General features: G+C 44.6%; 1 protein-coding gene across 3 annotated transcripts in view; it reads right to left on the bottom strand.

Moving 5' to 3' along the window:
- The window catches only part of ift74 (intraflagellar transport 74), a 72,525-nt gene extending 53,392 nt beyond the window's left edge, over positions 1-19,133 (bottom strand). Inside the window, exons 1-8 of one of the 3 annotated variants that reach the window (XM_067439809.1) lie at positions 19,017-19,133; positions 16,608-16,700; positions 16,070-16,208; positions 9,374-9,422; positions 9,192-9,290; positions 1,109-1,169; positions 968-1,027; positions 819-880 (exon numbers count right to left, since the gene is read on the bottom strand). In XM_067439809.1, coding sequence (XP_067295910.1) covers positions 819-880; positions 968-1,027; positions 1,109-1,169; positions 9,192-9,290; positions 9,374-9,422; positions 16,070-16,208; positions 16,608-16,694 — 557 coding nt within the window. In that variant the 5' untranslated portion in view covers positions 16,695-16,700; positions 19,017-19,133. Of the gene's footprint in view, positions 1-818; positions 881-967; positions 1,028-1,108; positions 1,170-7,464; positions 7,793-9,191; positions 9,291-9,373; positions 9,423-16,069; positions 16,209-16,365; positions 16,403-16,607; positions 16,701-19,016 lie in introns of those variants that run through there. The other 2 variants (XM_067439810.1, XM_067439811.1) reach the window with 2 other exon arrangements.
- Positions 19,134-20,936: the final 1,803 nt, after the last annotated feature.

Here is a 20,936-nt window from a genome sequence, read left to right as displayed (position 1 = left end):
AGATTCAAACGGTTATGAGTCAGTGTATTGATTCATGATTCAGATCGTGTGTCAAACTGCTGAAATCACGTGACATCGGCGATCCGATATATTTTATACTCATAAAGTCGTAGTTTTTGTTATTTTTGGACCCAAATGTATTTTGGATGCTTCAAGAGACTCTAATTAACCCACTGATGTCTCATATGGACTACTTTGATGATGTTTTTATTCCCTTTCTGGACATGGACAGTATAGTGTGCATACACTTGCATACGCTCTCGGACTAAATATAATATATCTTAAACTGTGTGTGAAGATGAACAGAGGTCTGACGCTTTTGAGGAATTAATGACAGGAGTTACACGTTTGGCTGAACCCATTTAATCTAGATACATTTACCGGAAAAGCAAAATGACTGAAGATGTTAAAATTAATCCAAATGAAATGACTTCATAATTGAGGAAAACAAGTTTATTTTTGGCAGATTCTATTTGTTGCTTTAAGCACAATGTCACTTTTCAGAAAACAAGACTCTGTGATCTCTCTTCTCCAGTAAATGTGTGTTGATTTAGGGATGTTCAGATGCTCGTGCTGGAAAACGAGACGTGTTTACTTGTTCTTGCAGTGAATGCTGTTATTGCACTTTATAACACAGTCATCCTAACCCTATTTCATTAGCCCATCAGTGATGGAAACAATACTCTGTCCCAAATATCCCAGACAGTTTTTCTGCAATGTGTAAAATTGCTCATTTAAAAATGAGCTTTTACATGATTTAACTCCAGTTAAAGTGAAATGAGTGTGGAGATTTAAAAGGTAGAAACGGAAGCACTTACTCTCGTCTCTCCGTGAAGATCACGTCCATACTTTGAGCTTCTCTGTCGTTCTGTGCTTTCAGCTGATGAGACAAACACAATAACATGAGCAGGAAAACAGGATAAAAAGAGAATAAAGGAGGATAAAGAAGGAGATGGCGTGAGCTCACCATCAGGATGTCGTTGGAGACCTCCTCCATTTCTGTGTTGGTGTTCAGCTTGTCCACCAGCTGCAGATTTAGGAACACACATCTGATTTAATAACCCTAATCTCACACCAGCTCCTATTGCTGAACTCTAGAGTAATGTACCATGTTATAATCCGCCAGCTGGCCTTGAAGATCTTTGATTTCTCCAGCTAGCACTTCAGCTCTGCTCACACAGGGAGGGTTAAAACAGCAAATTACTCTCAGCTAATTAGAGGATCAGAAACACACTAAACCTGCACTAATTCAGTTAAATCTATACCATTCAACACACAATATGCTTCATAATATTGTAAAGAGCGATATTCTTATAGTGTTTGTTCATTAGTGTCTCATTCAGGGATAGGGTTAAGGGTTAGTTAGGGTTTGGGTCAGGGTTAAGGGTTACCGCTTCTCATATGACAGGGTTAGGTCAGGTTAGGGTTATGGGTTAGTTAGGGTTAGGGTCAGGGTTAAGGGTTACCGCTTCTCATATGACAGGGTTAGGTCAGGTTAGGGTTAAGGGTTAGTTAGGGTTAGGGTCAGGGTTAAGGGTTACCGCTTCTCATACGACAGGGTTAGGTCAGGTTAGGGTTAAGGGTTAGTTAGGGTTAGGGTTAAGGGTTACCGCTTCTTATACGACAGGGTCAGGTTAGGGTTAGTTAGGGTTAGGGTCAGGGTTAAGGGTTACCGCTTCTTATACGACAGGGTCAGGTTAGGGTTAGGGTTAAGGATTAGTTAGGGTTTGGGTCAGGGTTAAGGGTTACCGCTTCTCATATGACAGGGTTAGGTCAGGTTAGGGTTAAGGGTTAGTTAGGGTTAGGGTTAGGGTTAAGGGTTACCGCTTCTCATATGACAGGGTTAGGTCAGGTTAGGGTTAAGGGTTAGTTAGGGTTAGGGTTAGGGTTAAGGGTTACCGCTTCTCATATGACAGGGTTAGGTCAGGTTAGGGTTAAGGGTTAGTTAGGGTTAGGGTTAAGGGTTACCGCTTCTCATACGACGGGGATAGGTCAGGTTAGGGTTAAGGGTTAGTTAGGGTTAGGGTCAGGGTTAAGGGTTACCACTTCTCACATGACAGGGTTAGGTCAGGTTAGGGTTAAGGGTTAGTTAGGGTTAGGGTCAGGGTTAAGGGTTACCGCTTCTCATACGACAGGGTTAGGTCAGGTTAGGGTTAAGGGTTAGTTAGGGTTAGGGTCAGGGTTATGGGGTTACCGCTTCTTATACGACACGGTTAGGTCAGGTTAGGGTTAAGGGTTAGTTAGGGTTAGGGTCAGGGTTAAGGGTTACCGCTTCTCATACGACAGGGTCAGGTTAGGGTTAAGGGTTAGTTAGGGTTAGGGTCAGGGTTATGGGGTTACCACTTCTCATACGACAGGGTCAGGTTAGGTTAGGGTTAAGGGTTAGTTAGGGTTAGGGTCAGGGTTAAGGGTTTCCGCTTCTCATACGACAGGGTTAGGTCAGGTTAGGGTTAGTTAGGGTTAGGGTCAGGGTTAAGGGTTATCGCTTCTCATACGACAGGGTCAGGTTAGGTTAGGGTTAAGGGTTAGTTAGGGTTAGGGTCAGGGTTAAGGGTTACCGCTTCTCATACGACAGGGTTAGGTCAGGTTAGGGTTAGTTAGGGTTAGGGTCAGGGTTAAGGGTTATCGCTTCTCATACGACGGTTTGGTCAGGTTAGGGTTAAGGGTTAGTTAGGGTTAGGGTCAGGGTTAAGGGTTCCCTTTTCTCATACGACAGGGTCAGGTTAGGTTAGGGTTAAGGGTTAGTTAGGGTTAGGGTTAAGGGTTACCACTTCTCATACGACAGGGTTAGGTCAGGTTAGGGTTAAGGGTTGGTTAGTTAGTTAGGTTAGGGTTAGAAACCTTCAAAGCAGCTTCACAGTGTTGAACAGGACAATATGCAACAAAATTGTATTTGTCTGTACAGTCGTTCTGGAGAAAACAGTGATGTTATCAGCTTATTTTAATTTATCATAGATCAACATACAGAATACAACTTATAGAATTAAATACGACCTAATTATTTAATTTTATTTGTATATTTAGTTGAATAATTTGGATCATAATTTTAGTGTCCCCAACTGAGCAAGCCAAGCCAAAGGCATCTCATATGACAGGGTTAGGGTTATGGTTTTCTATCATTCTATCATCCGCATTCTATCATCTTAAAAATATATCTAAATTACGGCACATGCTTTCAGTACAAAATGCTGAACAGTTAGTACATGCGTTCATGAGCTCAAGGCTAGATTATTGTAATGCTCTACTGGGTGGTTGCCCTGCTCGCTTAATAAACAAACTACAGCTGGTCCAAAACGCAGCAGCTCGAGTTCTTACTAGAACCAGGAAGTATGATCATATTAGTCCAGTTCTGTCAACACTGCACTGGCTCCCTATTAAACATCGCATACATTTTAAAATCTTGCTTATTACTCAAAGCACTAAATGGTTTAGCTTCCCGGTACTTAAGCGAGCTCTTAACGCATTATACTCCATCACGTCTATTGCGGTCTCTAAACTCTGGCCAGTTGATCATACCTAGAATATCTAAATCAACTGCAGGCGGTCGATCCTTTTCCTATTTAGCTCCTAAACTGTGGAATAGTCTTCCTAGCATTGTTCGGGAAGCAGACACACTCTGTCAGTTTAAATCTAGACTAAAAACACATCTCTTTACTATGGCATACACACAGAACATTATTAACTTTCATTATTCAAATCAATTGACTGATTGTTAGGCTGCATTAACTAGGTCAGCTGGAACCGGGAACACTTCCCATAACACCTGATGTACTCGTTACATCATAAAAAGAGTGGCATCTACGCTAATGTTGTCTCTCTGTTTATCCCGAGGTTTATCCCGGATCTGGGCCCTGTCCGGATCGGATGGTGGACCTGCCTGGACATGACCAACGCATCCTGGAGTGTCTGCTGAGCCGTGTCAAATGGTGTCTCCTCTGAATTTGCCTCACCGGCACGTCATGCTCAAAACCCGTCTTCGGCGCAATAATTCCGATCTTTCATGTATTCATACTCTTGTGTAATTGACGCCCCATCCTCAATAAACCCGTCTCTTCCGTGATACCCTGAAAATTTTGAATATTCCAATCTAATATGATTTCTGACCTGTAAGGTTGCCAGAATAATAATCTTACACGGTGTGTTAATAGGCCAGAGGAGAACTGGCACCCCGACTGAGTCTGGTTTCTCCCGAGGTTTATTTTTCTCCATCATGCCCTGATGGAGTTTTGGTTCCTTGCCACTGTCGCCTTTGGCTTGGCTTGCTCAGTTGGGGACAATAAAATTATGGTTAAAGTTATTCAACTAATTATACAAATAAAATTTATGAATTAGGCTTTATTTAATTCTATAAACTATAATACTGATCTGCCAACATTGTCTCTCTATGATAAATTAAAATAAGCTGATAACATCACTGTTTACTCCAGAACGACTGTACAGCCAAATCTAATTTTGTTGCAATATTATCCTGTTTGAAACTGAAGCTGCTTTGACACAATCGTGATTGTAAAAGCGTTATATAAATAAAGTTGATTGATTGATTGATTGATTGATTGATTGAGGGTCAGGGTTTAGGGTTAGGGTTAGGGTTAGGGTCAGGGTTAGGGTAGGTTAGGGTTAGGGGTTAGGGTTAGTTAGGTTTATGAATGAATGAATGAATGAATGAATGAATGAATGAATGAATGAATGAGGCATTCATATAGTGCTTTCATATGTACTACTGCACACCCAAAGCGCTTCACACTCCTGTCAGGGGTCTCTCCTCAACCTCCACCAGTGGGCAGCTCCACTGATGATGCTACAGCAGCCACAGTACAACACAGCCATAGGCGGAAAGGAGAGAGGGAGATAGAGCCCATTCAGTGGATGGGGATTATTAGGAGGCCATGAATGGTAAGGGCCAATCGAGGGAACTTGTCCAGGACACCAGGGTTACACTCCTACTCTTTACGAGAAGTGCCATGGGATTTTTAATGACCACAGAGAGTCAGGACCTCGGTTTAACGTCTCATCCGAAGGATGGTGCTCTTTGTCAGTATAGTGTCCCCATCACTATACTGGGGCTTTAGGACCCACACAGACCACAGGGAGAGCACCCCCTGCTGGCCTCACTAACACCATCACTATACTGGGGCATTAGGACCCACACAGACCACAGGGTGAGCGCCCCCTGCTGGCCTCACTAACACCATCACTATACTGGGGTATTAGGACCCACACAGACCACAGGGAGAGCCCCCCCTGCTGGCCTCACTAACACCATCACTATACTGGGGCATTAGGACCCACACAGACCACAGGGAGAGCACCCCCTGCTGGCCTCACTAACACCATCCCTATACAGGGGCATTAGGACCCACACAGACCACAGGGAGAGCACCCCCTGCTGGCCTCACTAACACCATCACTATACTGGGGCGTTAGGACCCACACAGACCACAGGGAGAGCACCCCCTGCTGGCCTCACTAACACCATCACTATACTGGGGCATTAGGACCCACACAGACCACAGGGAGAGCGACCCCTGCTCGCGTCACTAACACCATCACTATACTGGGGTGTTAGGACCCACACAGACCACAGGGTGAGCGCCCCCTGCTGGCCTCACTAACACCATCACTATACTGGGGTATTAGGACCCACACAGACCACAGGGAGAGCCCCCCCTGCTGGCCTCACTAACACCATCACTATACTGGGGCATTAGGACCCACACAGACCACAGGGAGAGCACCCCCTGCTGGCCTCACTAACACCATCCCTATACTGGGGCATTAGGACCCACACAGACCACAGGGAGAGCACCCCCTGCTGGCCTCACTAACACCATCACTATACTGGGGCGTTAGGACCCACACAGACCACAGGGAGAGCACCCCCTGCTGGCCTCACTAACACCATCACTATCCTGGGGCATTAGGACCCACACAGACCACAGGGAGAGCGCCCCCTGCTGGCCTCACTAACACCATCACTATACTGGGGCATTAGGACCCACACAGACCACAGGGAGAGCACCCCCTGCTGGCCTCACTAACACAATCACTATACTGGGGTGTTAGGACCCAAACAGACCACAGGGAGAGCACCCCTGCTGGCCTCACTAACACCATCCCTATACTGGGGCATTAGGACCCACACAGACCACAGGGAGAGCACCCCTGCTGGCCTCACTAACACCATCCCTATACTGGGGCATTAGGACCCACACAGACCACAGGGAAAGCACCCCCTGCTGGCCTCACTAACACAATTACTATACTGGGGCTTTAGGACCCACACAGACCACAGGGAGAGCACCCCCTGCTGGCCTCACTAACACCATCACTTTACTGGGGTGTTAGGACCCACACAGACCACAGGGAGAGCACCCCCTGCTGGCCTCACTAACACCATCACTATACTGGGGTGTTAGGACCCACACAGACCAAAGGGTGCGCACCCCCTGCTGGCCTCACTAAACCATCCCTATACTGGGGTGTTAGGACCCACACAGACCACAGGGAGAGCACCCCCTGCTGGCCTCACTAACACCATCACTATACTGGGGTGTTAGGACCCACACAGACCACAGGGAGAGCACCCCCTGCTGGCCTCACTAACACCATCACTATACTGGGGTGTTAGGACCCACACAGACCAAAGGGTGAGTACCCCCTGCTGGCCTCACTAACACCTCTACCAGCATTAACCTGGTTTTCCCAGTTGGCCAGGGTCAGCCCTGCTTAGCTTCAGTGGGAAACCAGTCTTGGGCTACAGGGTGATATGGCTGCTGGCATGATTAGGGTCAGGGTTAGTTAGGTTTAGGGTTAGGGTCAGGGTTAAGGGTAATTTAGTTTTAGGGTTAGGGTCAGGGTTAGTTAGGTTTAGGGTTAGGTTAGGGTCATGGTTAGTTAGGTTTAGGTTAGGGTCAGGATTAGTTATGTTTAGGGTGAGGTTAGGGTCAGGGTTTAGGGTTAGTTAGGTTTAGGGTTAGGGTTAGTTAGGTTTAGGGTTAGGTTAGGGTCAGGGTTAAGGTCAGAGTTAAGGGTTAGTTAGGTTTAGAATTAGGTTAGGTCAAGGTTAAGGGTCAGTTAGGTTAAGGGTTAGATTATTCCCAGCAATTCAGCCAGGCCAGAAGGGAGTGTGAGGAAAGCGACGGGCCAATGCTTGTTTGACTCTACTGGCGTCCCATCTCGGGATTACCATTACTTGGTTTTAGGCTTCCCCATAACAAAAAAACTCCCTCCCCAGGAGAAGTGCCAGGCCGGACCGGGCCACACACTTCCCCAAGTGTGGGTTAAGGGTTACTGCTTCTTATACGACAGGAAGACGGAGTTCTCCTGACTGAAGGAGTCAATGTCCTTCTGGAGTTAGGGTCAGGGTTAAGGGTTAAGGGTTAAGGGTCAGGGTTAAGGTTAAGGGTTAAGGGTTAAGGGAAGGGGCGGCAGTGGCTCAGTGGTTCATGTAGATTGTCTACAAACCGAAAGGTTGGTGGTTCGATCCCTGGTTCCACCTGACCAAGTGTCGAGGTGTTCTTGAGCAAGACACCTAACCCCAGCAGCTCCCGACGAGCTGGATGGCGCCTTACATGGCTGAAATCGCCGTCGGTGTATGAATGGGTGAATGTGAGGCAAAAATGTAAAGCGCTTTGAATGGCCATAGGGCCATAGGCCATTTACCATTTAAGGTTTTCCGCTTCTCATTGGACAGGAAGACGGAGTTCTCCTGACTGAAAGAGTCAATGTCCTTCTGGAGTTAGGGTTAAGGGTCAGGGTCAGGGTTAAGAGTTAAGGGTTAAGGGTTAAGGGTTAGGGTTAAGGGTTAGGGGTTAAGGGTTAAGGGTTACCGCTTCTCATAGGACAGGAAGACGGAGTTCCCCTGACTGAAGGAGTCAAAGTCCTTCTGTAGTTAGGGTTAAGGGTCAGGGTTAAGGGTTACCGCTTCTCATAGGAGAGGAAGATGGAGTTCTCCTGACTGAAGGCGTCAATGTCCTTCTAGAGTCAGGGTTAAGGGTCAGGGTTAAGGGTTAGGGTTAAGAGTTAAAAGTTAAGGGTCAGGGTCAGGGTTAAGGGTTACCGCTTCTCATAGGACAGGAAGACGGAGTTCTCCTGACTGAAGGAGTCGATGTCCTTCTAGAGTCAGGGTCAGGGTTAAGGATTAACGGTTAAGGGTCAGGGTTAAGGGTTAGGTTTAAGGGTTAAGGGTTAGTGGGTTAAGGTTTAAGGTTAAGGGTTAAGGGTTACCGCTTCTCATAGGACAGGAAGACGGAGTTCTCCTGACTGAAGGAGTCGATGTCCTTCTAGAGTCAGGGTTAAGGATTAAAGGGTTACTTTTACGATTAACATATGGCTCTGTATCAGTAGAAACCCTGGAGTATATTCAAATGATCGTGCGCCCCTCTTATATCCCCCTGAGAAGAGAGATTTATGCATTTTATTTCTGGAAAAATTCCTCTCGTGACGCAAATTGACAATATTTCAATATTGTTTGTTCGAATGTTTGCCCAGAGCCTAAAGACTACAGCCAGCAGAGGGAGCCATTTCCGCATGTTTTCAACTCGTGCATGGGGAATGGAGATCACACTTATAGCACAGCTACAGGCATTCATTTAAACGGATGCTAAGCAATGTAAGTGTTTTAACTTCTCAAATTAATTTCTATGAAAGTTAAGCTTCCAAAGGCATGAACTGAAAATGCATTGTGAATGTATGCCGCGAGTGTAGTCGCGATTACCTCAGCTCTCATCACGAGAGCTCATCAACTCATTTATGACGTTAAATGTAATCTGACTTCTAATCTGAGTCTGCTGTGAGACTCATGCGGCAACTCGATCGTTATATTGAACACACACGTTCAGTATTTAATTGTACTTTCTGAACTCAGTCACTGTAATCCAGTAGGTGGCTTTGCGAATGGCCTCACAGGGCAGCAAAGCATTCTGGGAATTGTAGTCTTTCATCCCCATGAGACAAAAATACATTTTCTGTCTTTTCTCAGTCTAGAAAGCACCAAATTCTAAAATAATTTCACATTTCTACTACATTTATGACCCAGTTTAAATACAGATTAATCTTCCCAGCGCTGAAGTACCCCATAAAGGGTTAAGGGTTAATGGTTAGGGTTAAGGGTTAGGTTTTAAGGGTTAAGGGTTAAGGGTTAGGGGTTAAGGTTTAAGGTTTAAGGTTAAGGGTTAAGGGTTAAGGGTTACCGCTTCTCATAGGACAGGAAGACGGAGTTCTCCTGACTGAAGGAGTCAATGTCCTTCTGCAGTTTGCTCGACTCCATCGCCAGCTCGTTTATTTTACTCCTGAAGCAAACAAACGGCACATTTATCAGATCGTCTCATCTGACACACACTGAAAGTCATTAAATCCCACACAGACTCTTTACCGTAATAACCCGAGGTAATAGGACTTATCCAGGATCTGCCTCTGAGGCCCTTGAGGAGTGAAGAAGAACTCACATTAGAGTCACATTAGGGTCACATCAGGGTCACATTAGACTCACATTAGGGTCACATCAGGGTCACATTAGACTCACATTAGGGTCACATTAGAGTCACATTAGAGTCACATCAGGCTCACATCAGGGTCACATTAGATTCACATTAGGGTCACATTAGAGTCACATTAGAGTCACATTAGACTCACATTAGACTCACATTAGGGTCACATTAGACTCACATTAGGGTCACATTAGAGTCACATTAGAGTCACATTAGAGTCACATTAGACTCACATTAGACTCACATTAGGGTCACATTAGACTCACATTAGGGTCACATTGTGGCCCTATTGTTTCCAATATTGTTTCCATTGTGGAAAACATTGCTAGGCAACGTAGGGGAGAGGACGCTGGCGTTGTCTGTTCGCCGCTACTCCGCCAACAAATCATGTTAACTGTACAGTTAGATTTAGATTTTATTTTATTTTATTATGTTTGTGACTAGTCTAACAGTCAGAGCTACAATTGGGACTGTTGCTGATTGCTGGCAGCCACTGAGAGGACGTTGTTCGCCGTTCGCCATTTTCCACCTCTTCTCGGATGTTTTTGTTTGAAAACTTGTGGTTGGTTCTAGTTTGAAGTACATTTCATGTTGCTCGCTGCGACTGTTCCCTCTTCTGGGTGTCGGCTGCTCACTGGTGGTCTCGGTGGTCTCCCTCGGGCTTGAGCTGCATGGTGGCTGCACCGGGCTAGCGTCATGCGGCCGTGGAGCGGCTTGGACTTCTGCAGCAACACCATCAGGTCTGTTTCTGTTCACCATCAGCTCTGTTTCTGTCCACCATCCGCTCTGTTTCTGCTCACCATCAGCTCTGTTTCTGTTCACCATCAGGTCTGTTTCTGTTCACCATCAGCTCTGTTTCTGTTCACCATCAGCTCTGTTTCTGTCCACCATCAGCTCTGTTTTCTGTTCACCATCAGCTCTGTTTCTGTTCACCATCAGCTCTGCTTCTGTTCACCATCAGCTCTGTTTCTGTTCACCATCAGCTCTGCTTCTGTTCACCATCAGCTCTGTTTCTGTCCACCATCAGCTCTGTTTTCTGTTCACCATCAGCTCTGTTTTCTGTTCACCATCAGCTCTGTTTTCTGTTCACCATCAGCTCTGATTCTGTCCGCCATCAACTCAGTTTTCTGTTCACCATCAGCTCTGTTTCTGTCCACCATCAGCTCTGTTTTCTGTTCACCATCAGCTCTGTTTTCTGTTCACCATCAGCTCTGTTTTCTGTTCACCATCAGCTCTGTTTCTGTCCACCATCAGCTCTGTTTTCTGTTCACCATCAGCTCTGTTTTCTGTTCACCATCAGCTCTGTTTTCTGTTCACCATCAGCTCTGTTTTCTGTTCACCATCAGCTCTGATTCTGTCCACCATCAGCTCAGTTTTCTGTTCACCATCAGCTCTGTTTCTGTTCACCATCAGCTGTTTTCTGTTCACCATCAGCTCTGTTTCTGTTCACAATCAGCTGTTTCTGTTCAATATCAGCTGTTTCTGTTTACCATCAGCTCTGTTTCTGTTCACCATCAGCTGTTTCTGTTTACCATAAGCTCTGTTTTCTGTTCACCATCAGCTGTTTTCTGTTTACCATCAGCTCTGTTTCTGTTCACCATCAGCTCTGTTTCTGTTCACCATCAGCTCTGTTTCTGTCCACCATCAGCTCTGTTTCTGTTCACCATCAGCTCTGTTTCTGTTCACCATAAGCTCTGTTTCTGTTCACCATCAGCTCTGTTTCTGTTCACCATCAGCTCTGTTTCTGTTCACCATCAGCTCTGTTTCTGTTCACCATCAGCTCTGTTTCTGTTCACCATCAGCTCTGTTTCTGTTCACCATCAGCTCTGTTTCTGTCCACCATCAGCTCTGTTTTCTGTCCACCATCAGCTCTGTTTCTGTTCACCCTCAGCTCTGTTTCTGTTCACCATCACCTCTGTTTTCTGTTCACCATCAACTCTGTTTCTGTTCACCATCGGCTCTGTTTCTGTTCACCCTCAGCTCTGTTTCTGTTCACCATCACCTCTGTTTAATGTTCACCATCAACTCTGTTTCTGTTCACCATCGGCTCTGTTTCTGTCCACCATCGGCTCTGTTTCTGTTCACCATCAGCTCTGTTTCTGTTCACCATCAGCTGTTTTCTGTTCACTATCAGCTCTGTTTCTGTTCACCATCAGCTGTTTTCTGTTCACTATCAGCTGTTTCTGTTTACCATCAGCTCTGTTTCTGTTCACAATCAGCTGTTTTCTGTTCACTATCAGCTGTTTCTGTTTACCATCAGCTCTGTTTCTGTTCACCATCAGCTGTTTTTTTGTTCACCATAAGCTCTGTTTTCTGTTCACCATCAGCTCTGTTTTCTGTTCACCATCAGCTGTTTTCTGTTCACCATCAGCTCTGTTTTCTGTTCACCGTCAGCTCTGTTTTCTGTTCACCGTCAGCTGTTTTCTGTTTACCATCAGCTCTGTTTCTGTTCACCATCAGCTGTTTTTTGTTCACCATCAGCTCTGTTTTCTGTTCACCATCAGCTCTGTTTTCTGTTCGCCATCAGCTCTGTTTCTGTTCACCATCAGCTCTGTTTCTGTTCACCATCAGCTGTTTTCTGTTCACTATCAGCTGTTTCTGTTTACCATCAGCTCTGTTTCTGTTCACCATCAGCTGTTTTTTTGTTCACCATCAGCTCTGTTTTCTGTTCACCATCAGCTCTGTTTTCTGTTCACCGTCAGCTCAGTTTTCTGTTCACCATCACCTCTGTTTTCTGTTCACCACCAGCTCTGTTTTCTGTTCACCATCAACTCTGTTTTCTGTTCACCATCAACTCTGTTTCTGTTCACCATCAGCTCTGTTTTCTGGTCACCATCAGCTCTGTTTTCTGGTCACCATCAGCTCTGTTTCTGTTCACCATCAGCTCTGTTTCTGTTCACCATCAGCTCTGTTTCTGTTCACCATCAGCTCTGTTTTCTGGTCACCATCAGCTCTGTTTTCTGTTCACCATCAACTCTGTTTCTGTTCACCATCAGCTCTGTTTCTGTTCACCATCAGCTCTGTTTTCTGGTCACCATCAGCTCTGTTTCTGTTCATCATCAGCTCTGTTTCTGTTCACCATCAGCTCTGTTTTCTGGTCACCATCAGCTCTGTTTCTGTTCACCATCAGCTCTGTTTTCTGTTCACCATCAGCAACTCCGTTTCTGTTCACCATCAGCTCTGTTTCTGTTCACCATCAGCTCTGTTTCTGTTCACCATCAGCTCTGTTTCTGTTCACCATCGGCTCTGTTTCTGTCCACCATCGGCTCTGTTTCTGTCCACCATCGGCTCTGTTTCTGTTCACCATCGGCTCTGTTTCTGTCCACCATCGGCTCTGTTTCTGTCCACCATCGGCTCTGTTTCTGTCCACCATCGGCTCTGTTTCTGTTCACCATCAGCTCTGTTTCTGTCCACCATCAGCTCTGTTTCTGTTCACCATCAGGTCTGTTTCTGCTCACCATCAGGTCTGTTTCTGTTCACCATCAGGTCTGTTTCTGTCCACCATCAGCTCTGTTTCTGTCCACCATCGGCTCTGTTTCTGTCCACCATCGGCTCTGTTTCTGTTCACCATCAGCTCTGTTTCTGTTCACCATCAGCTCTGTTTCTGTTCACCATCGGCTCTGTTTCTGTTCACCATCAGCTCTGTTTCTGTTCACCATCAGGTCTGTTTCTGTTCACCATCAGGTCTGTTTCTGTCCACCATCGGCTCTGTTTCTGTCCACCATCGGCTCTGTTTCTGTTCACCATCGGCTCTGTTTCTGTCCACCATCAGCTCTGTTTCTGTCCACCATCGGCTCTGTTTCTGTCCACCATCGGCTCTGTTTCTGTTCACCATCGGCTCTGTTTCTGTTCATCATCAGCTCTGTTTTCTGTTCACCATCAGCAACTCCGTTTCTGTTCACCATCGGCTCTGTTTCTGTTCACCATCGGCTCTGTTTCTGTTCACCATCGGCTCTGTTTCTGTTCACCATCGGCTCTGTTTCTGTCCACCATCGGCTCTGTTTCTGTTCACCATCAGGTCTGTTTCTGTTCACCATCAGGTCTGTTTCTGTCCACCATCGGCTGTTTCTGTCCACCATCGGCTCTGTTTCTGTTCACCATCGGCTCTGTTTCTGTTCACCATCGGCTCTGTTTCTGTTCACCATCAGCTCTGTTTCTGTTAACCATCGGCTCTGTTTCTGTTCACCGTCAGCTCTGTTTTCTGTCCACCATCAGCTCTGTTTCTGTTCACCATCAGCTCTGTTTCTGTTAACCATCGGCTCTGTTTCTGTTCACCGTCAGCTCTGTTTTCTGTCCACCATCAGCTCTGTTTCTGTTCATCATCAGCTCTGTTTCTGTTCACCATCAGCTCTGTTTTCTGGTCACCATCAGCTCTGTTTCTGTTCACCATCAGCTCTGTTTTCTGTTCACCATCAGCAACTCCGTTTCTGTTCACCATCAGCTCTGTTTCTGTTCACCATCGGCTCTGTTTCTGTTCACCATCGGCTCTGTTTCTGTCCACCATCGGCTCTGTTTCTGTCCACCATCGGCTCTGTTTCTGTCCACCATCAGCTCTGTTTCTGTTCACCATCAGCTCTGTTTCTGTCCACCATCAGCTCTGTTTCTGTCCACCATCGGCTCTGTTTCTGTTCACCATCGGCTCTGTTTCTGTCCACCATCGGCTCTGTTTCTGTCCACCATCGGCTCTGTTTCTGTCCACCATCAGCTCTGTTTCTGTCCACCATCAGCTCTGTTTCTGCTCACCATCAGGTCTGTTTCTGCTCACCATCAGGTCTGTTTCTGTTCACCATCAGGTCTGTTTCTGTCCACCATCAGCTCTGTTTCTGTCCACCATCGGCTCTGTTTCTGTCCACCATCGGCTCTGTTTCTGTTCACCATCAGCTCTGTTTCTGTTCACCATCAGCTCTGTTTCTGTTCACCATCGGCTCTGTTTCTGTTCACCATCAGCTCTGTTTCTGTTCACCATCAGGTCTGTTTCTGTTCACCATCAGGTCTGTTTCTGTCCACCATCGGCTCTGTTTCTGTCCACCATCGGCTCTGTTTCTGTTCACCATCGGCTCTGTTTCTGTTCACCATCGGCTCTGTTTCTGTTCATCATCAGCTCTGTTTTCTGTTCACCATCAGCAACTCCGTTTCTGTTCACCATCGGCTCTGTTTCTGTTCACCATCAGCTCTGTTTCTGTTCACCATCGGCTCTGTTTCTGTTCACCATCGGCTCTGTTTCTGTTCACCATCGGCTCTGTTTCTGTCCACCATCGGCTCTGTTTCTGTTCACCATCAGGTCTGTTTCTGTTCACCATCAGGTCTGTTTCTGTCCACCATCGGCTCTGTTTCTGTCCACCATCGGCTCTGTTTCTGTTCACCATCGGCTCTGTTTCTGTTCACCATCAGCTCTGTTTCTGTTAACCATCGGCTCTGTTTCTGTTCACCATCGGCTCTGTTTCTGTTCACCATCGGCTCTGTTTCTGTTCACCATCAGGTCTGTTTCTGTTCACCATCAGGTCTGTTTCTGTTCACCATCAGGTCTGTTTCTGTCCACCATCGGCTCTGTTTCTGTCCACCATCGGCTCTGTTTCTGTTCACCATCGGCTCTGTTTCTGTCCACCATCGGCTCTGTTTCTGTTCACCATCGGCTCTGTTTCTGTTCACCATCGGCTCTGTTTCTGTTAACCATCAGCTCTGTTTCTGTCTACCATCGGCTCTGTTTCTGTCCACCATCGGCTCTGTTTCTGGTCACCATCGGCTCTGTTTCTGGTCACCATCGGCTCTGTTTCTGGTCACCATCGGCTCTGTTTCTGTTCACCGTCAGCTCTGTTTCTGTCCACCATCGGCTCTGTTTCTGTCCACCATCGGCTCTGTTTCTGTCCACCATCGGCTCTGTTTCTGTCCACCATCGGCTCTATTTCTGGTCACCATCGGCTCTGTTTCTGTTCACCATCAGCTCTGTTTCTGTTCACCATCAGCTCTGTTTCTGGTCACCATCGGCTCTGTTTCTGTTCACCATCAGCTGTTTTCTGTCCAATCTAATATGATTTCCGACCTGTAAGGTTGCCAGAATAATAATCTTACACGGTGTGTTAATAGGCCAGAGGAGAACTGGCACCCCGACTGAGTCTGGTTTCTCTAAGGTTTATTTTTCTCCATCATGCCCTGATGGAGTTTTGGTTCCTTGCCACTGTCGCCTTTGGCTTGGCTTGCTCAGTTGGGGACACTATAATTAAGATCTAAGTTATTCAACTTATTATACAAATAAAATGTATGAATTAGGTCTTCTTTAATTCTATAAACTATAATACTGATCTGCCAACATTGTCGCTATATGATAAATTAGAACGACTGTACAGCCAAATCTAATTTTGTCGCAATATTATCCTGTTTGACACTGTGAAGCTGCTTTGACACAATCGTGATTGTAAAAGCGCTATATAAATAAAGTTGATTGATTGATCAGGGTCACATCAGGGTTACATTAGGGTCACATCAGGCTCACATCAGGGTCACATCAGGGTTACATTAGAGTCACATTAGGGTCACATCAGGGAAGAAGGAAAACAGGAAAGAAGGAGAGCAGGAAAGTTCACCTTTCATGCCGGTCTTCATCCCGCTGAGCCCCTGCTGAGTCACGGGCCGGTCGGCCACTTTAATCTGAGCTGATAAAACACCAGGAGTGGCCATGATGAGTCCCCCTCTGGAGCCAGGACGAGCGGTCCCCGGGGCTGCCTGACACACACACACACACACACACACACACACACACACACACACACACACACACACACACATCATTAATAAATATCCTAACTGATGTTTCCCACTTGTGACCCACAACACACACACACACACACACCCACACACACACACACTGATGTTGGCTCACCGCTGTGCCGACTCTGATGGCCGTTGCTGGGGGTCTGATGGCTTTCAGCCCCAATGACCCCCCCCCCCACACACACACACACACACACACACACATACACACACACACACACACACACACACACACACACACACATCATTAATAAATATCCTAACTGATGTTTCCCACTTGTGACCCACAACACACACACACACACACACACACACACACACACACACACACACACACTGATGTTGGCTCACCGCAGTGCCGACTCTGATGGCCGTTGCTGGGGGTCTGATGGCTGTCGGCCCCAATGACCCTCGGCTTACGGGTCTCTGACTGGCCATTGGACTCTGAGCAGAACAATAACACACACACACACACACACACACATCAGACCAGAAGAACACAGTGTAATCATCAAGAATCCAGGCACATGATTCTCCAGAAATCAGCTCTAATATTCACTGTAAAACTGTATTTTAAATGTTATTGTGTTGTTAACCCTAATAAAGAGTTTAGAGCGTTACACAACAAGCAACATGACAAAAGGGTTTGGTACATTTAATCCACTTTCTTTAGATAACAAAACATATAAACCACCAAAAAAAATCCTAGGGATTAAACTAGGGATGCACCGGAAAGAAAATTCTTGGCCGACACCGAAAAAGAGGAAACCAAGGCCGAAAACCGAAAGCCGAAGCACCGAAAGAAATTATGGCAATTACTAGCAATTGTTACCAATAGTAGGGCTGTGTATTGCCAAGAATCTGGCGACACGATACGTATCACGATACAGGGGTTACGATGCAATATATTGCGATATTATAAGGGATGAAAAATAGTTTTTTAGAAAAATTAATTTAAAAGATTAAAGAACACAACCATATGCATAAAAATTGACATGTGACTGTTTTATTTAATTGATACAGTTTCATTTATATCACTAATCACTATTTTGTGCAATCAAAGTAAAGGGAAATGGTAAAGTGACCGCAGGATTCTCTATGTCTACATGTTTTAACGGTTAACAGTATAGCAGTTTCCATTTCTAAACTATTTAGCAACAGAAAGTGCATAGTTCATTCATTCCATGACTGAATGACTGTTTGTTTTATATTTAATATAAAGATGTTTTCTTTAACGCAGTATATTGTATAAAGTGCCATTTCAAGGCTGAACTATAGAGCTGGTGCTTCCATATCCACATCACTATGAGTAGATGAATTCGTTCTGCTGCCACTGCTGTCAGTTTTGGAGTGTGTTTATTTTGTTACTGAGAATTGTCAGCGCCGCAGGATCGCCGGAGCGCTCTATTAGTGACCAGCTCAAGGCATCTGCTGCTATAATCCTGCCGGGAAGCTGATGATGGTATGACAAAGTTGTATGTCTCAAAATGTCCATTTCTATCCACAAAACTTGCCAGAAGTCATGATTGAAGAAGTTATTTATTTTTATTCCAGAGGTGCATGCCGCCGGACTTTATTTAGTTTGTTTTCATAGTTTGACTACTCAAAAGAGAACATAGGGAAACATGACATCATTAATTTGTGTTTACATCTAGCTAAATTTCACATACATAAACCTTTCTGGCTCTAAACCTCTCTTTTCTCTATTCAGAGATGATCTAGAGAAGTATCTGGAAACTATCCAAAGCTCTGGTAATCCCAAAGCAATGAAAACGTTATCTCTATATTCGGCCTTCTTGTCCTCTTTAGGTGTACGGTTTTTTATGTTGTTTTTATGATGTGACCCTGGCAGCTTATTTGTGTCTCTGTATCTTTTTGTATCTCTTTTTTTCATGTTTATGTGTATTGCTTTAATATTGTAATGTTTTATAATGTTGAATAAAAAATAAATAAATAAATAAATAAATAAACAAAAAAACAACTCAAACGAGTGAATCATTCACCACTCGTGATTCTGCACTGAACCGACTCAAACGAGTGAATGATTCACCACTCGTGATTCTGCACTGAACCGACTCAAACGAGTGAATCATTCACCACTCGTGATTCTGCACTGAACCGACTCAAACGAGTGAATCATTCACCACTCGTGATTCTGCACTGAACCGACTCAAACGAGTGAATCATTCAGCGCTGGTGATTCTGCACTGAACCGACTCAAACGAGTGAATCATTCACCACTCGTGATTCTGCACTGAACCGACTCAAACGAGTGAATCATTCAGCGCTGGTGATTCTGCACTGAACCGACTCAAACGAGTGAATCATTCAGCGCTGGTGATTCTGCACTGCTTAAATATTGCCAGAACTGTCGAATGCCAAATAAAACAACAAACAAGCGTTTAAAGAGCAACAGGGCGACTTCAGAAACCGGGTGGGAGTTTTATAAAGAATGAGGAGATTACTGTGGGAATATAACATCAAGGTTCCAGTCACACACAGCGTAAAAACCCACTGATTTACAGTGTGTGTTAAACCGTCATACTGTAACCCTGAACATCATGTTTAAAGCTCTAAATAGCCTAAAGACACACATGGAAAGCCATAAAGATACACGCTAACACCACGCAGATCGTTTATCAGCCAGCAGCACATGAGCAGCAAATCAGTTTTCTTTGGTCTTGTTCTGAATAATGCGATCTGTTAGACCTCGGAAAGGCCCGCACATCCCCCGACCTCGCCACACGACTGACGGCTCACCTTTAGATGTTAATGCGCGGTTTGTGTGGATCCGTCAGGGTTTGGGTTGCATTAGCTCCTCGAACCGAACGCTCAACTCTGAGTTGCTTAGCAACCGTGAAGTCATCGCGAGATCTCCTGTGAGAACAGTCATCGCGAGATCTCCTGTGAGAACAGCGCCGTGACGCGGCAGTTTCCTCATATATTTATTTTTTTATCAACTATAACAAAAAGGTTTAAAATAGAAAACATTTTTACAACAGCGCTGTTTCACGACCACACTGCAAAAAAGCTTTTCTTATTCAGTATTTTTGTCTTGTTTCCAGTTAAATATCTAAAAGTTCTTAAATCAAGATGCATTAAGTAACATGAAAATAAAATAAAAATGAAATGAGTTTTGCTTAAAACAAGCAAAATGATAAAAATGATTTTAAAAAAATAAAGTAATAAAATAGAGACTAATTTCTTGAACCCATTGGCAGATCATTTTGTTTGTTTTAAGCAAAAACTCCCTTAATTTCGATGTTTTTTCTCCCCAGAAAACAAGAAAACTGATCTTATGTAATTTTATTTATGTTTATGTTTATTATTTATTTGACAGGGCCCATGCGCAAGTACATGAATCTACATTAATCTGACAGGAGAAAATGCTTCACAGCAGATTTAGCTCATTTCCATCCGCAGTCCCGGGCAGATAACACAATAAAATAAATACATCTAAACATCAATAACTCACTATCTACTTACAACCACAGCCTAAACTAACCCTGCACACACTGTCACCAATAAACCTTTACAATCGCTACAGTAAAAGCTCACGATAGCCATAAACATAATCAATGCTGACATAACTGAGTTTCTAATATTACCTTTCTAACATTTAGAGAAGTCCTCTGATCAGAGGATAGTTTCAGACTATCTGCGAGATTATCCCATTCTTTAACTATTGATCTAGAACTGAATCTTGATTTCAGAATTCTGAGATAGTTTTACTGGAAAGACAAAAACACTTCAAAAGAAGAGCATTTTTTGCAGAAGAAGCCTCAAGAAGCCACACATTATTATTCTTTTATTATTGTTTTATTATTCTTTTATGATCTTGTTTTTGAATCTAATGTCCTTCTAATTTAAACTTTATAATCAACCAGATATTTAACACACTGATCAACCCCCTTCTCCCCAACAGCTGATCAGTGTGCTCCGCCAGAATAAGATCTGGGAGATCCGGAGAAGAAGCTCCCGATAATAACGGGCCCGAACCCTTCCGCTCACCGTGTGAGTGTTGTGGACGATAGTGTCGAATGCAGCGCTAAGATCCAGATAGAGAGATACAGCCACGATCAGATGATGAGAGCAACCCTTACGGAAAGACTTTATTTAAGTGTGTATAGTATAGTACTATACTTCTTTTCTAAAAATAAGAAAGGATACTTTCAGTCTTTGCATATACTTCTCAGAATTACGCTTAAGATTGTAAGTTTACTCCCCTCACTGACAGAATGATCGAACTTTATTCGGCCTACACTTCTCATCATTTGATCAAGATATACTTATAAGTATAATGAAGTATTCAAAGTGTTCTAGGCTTGTGATCGTTAAATCTTCTGACTGGTCTATTTTTTACACAGTTTTACACACAGTCTTATTAAACGTACATTGTTTGAAAATATTGATTAAATATTGATATAAAACTAGCATGTTCCTAATTTAATAAATTAAGGTGACTTGACTCTCTCTCTCACACACACACACACACACACACACACACACACACACTCTCTCTCTCTCTCTCTCTCTCTCTCTCTCTCTCTCTCTCATACACACACACTCATCTCGTCAGTGTGAAACGTGAGCAGTGTCTGTTCAGAGATCAGAAAGTAATCTGACATGCCAGCCCAGAGGAAATGATAAAGGAGGATCCTTCAGGCAGTGTGAGGTCAG

Source organism: Pseudorasbora parva, chromosome 3 (genome assembly GCF_024679245.1).
Source record: "Pseudorasbora parva isolate DD20220531a chromosome 3, ASM2467924v1, whole genome shotgun sequence".
NCBI classification, from domain to species: domain Eukaryota; kingdom Metazoa; phylum Chordata; class Actinopteri; order Cypriniformes; family Gobionidae; genus Pseudorasbora; species Pseudorasbora parva.
The sequence above is the reverse complement of the archived record's forward strand: the minus strand, read 5'-3'. Positions and strand labels throughout refer to the sequence as shown.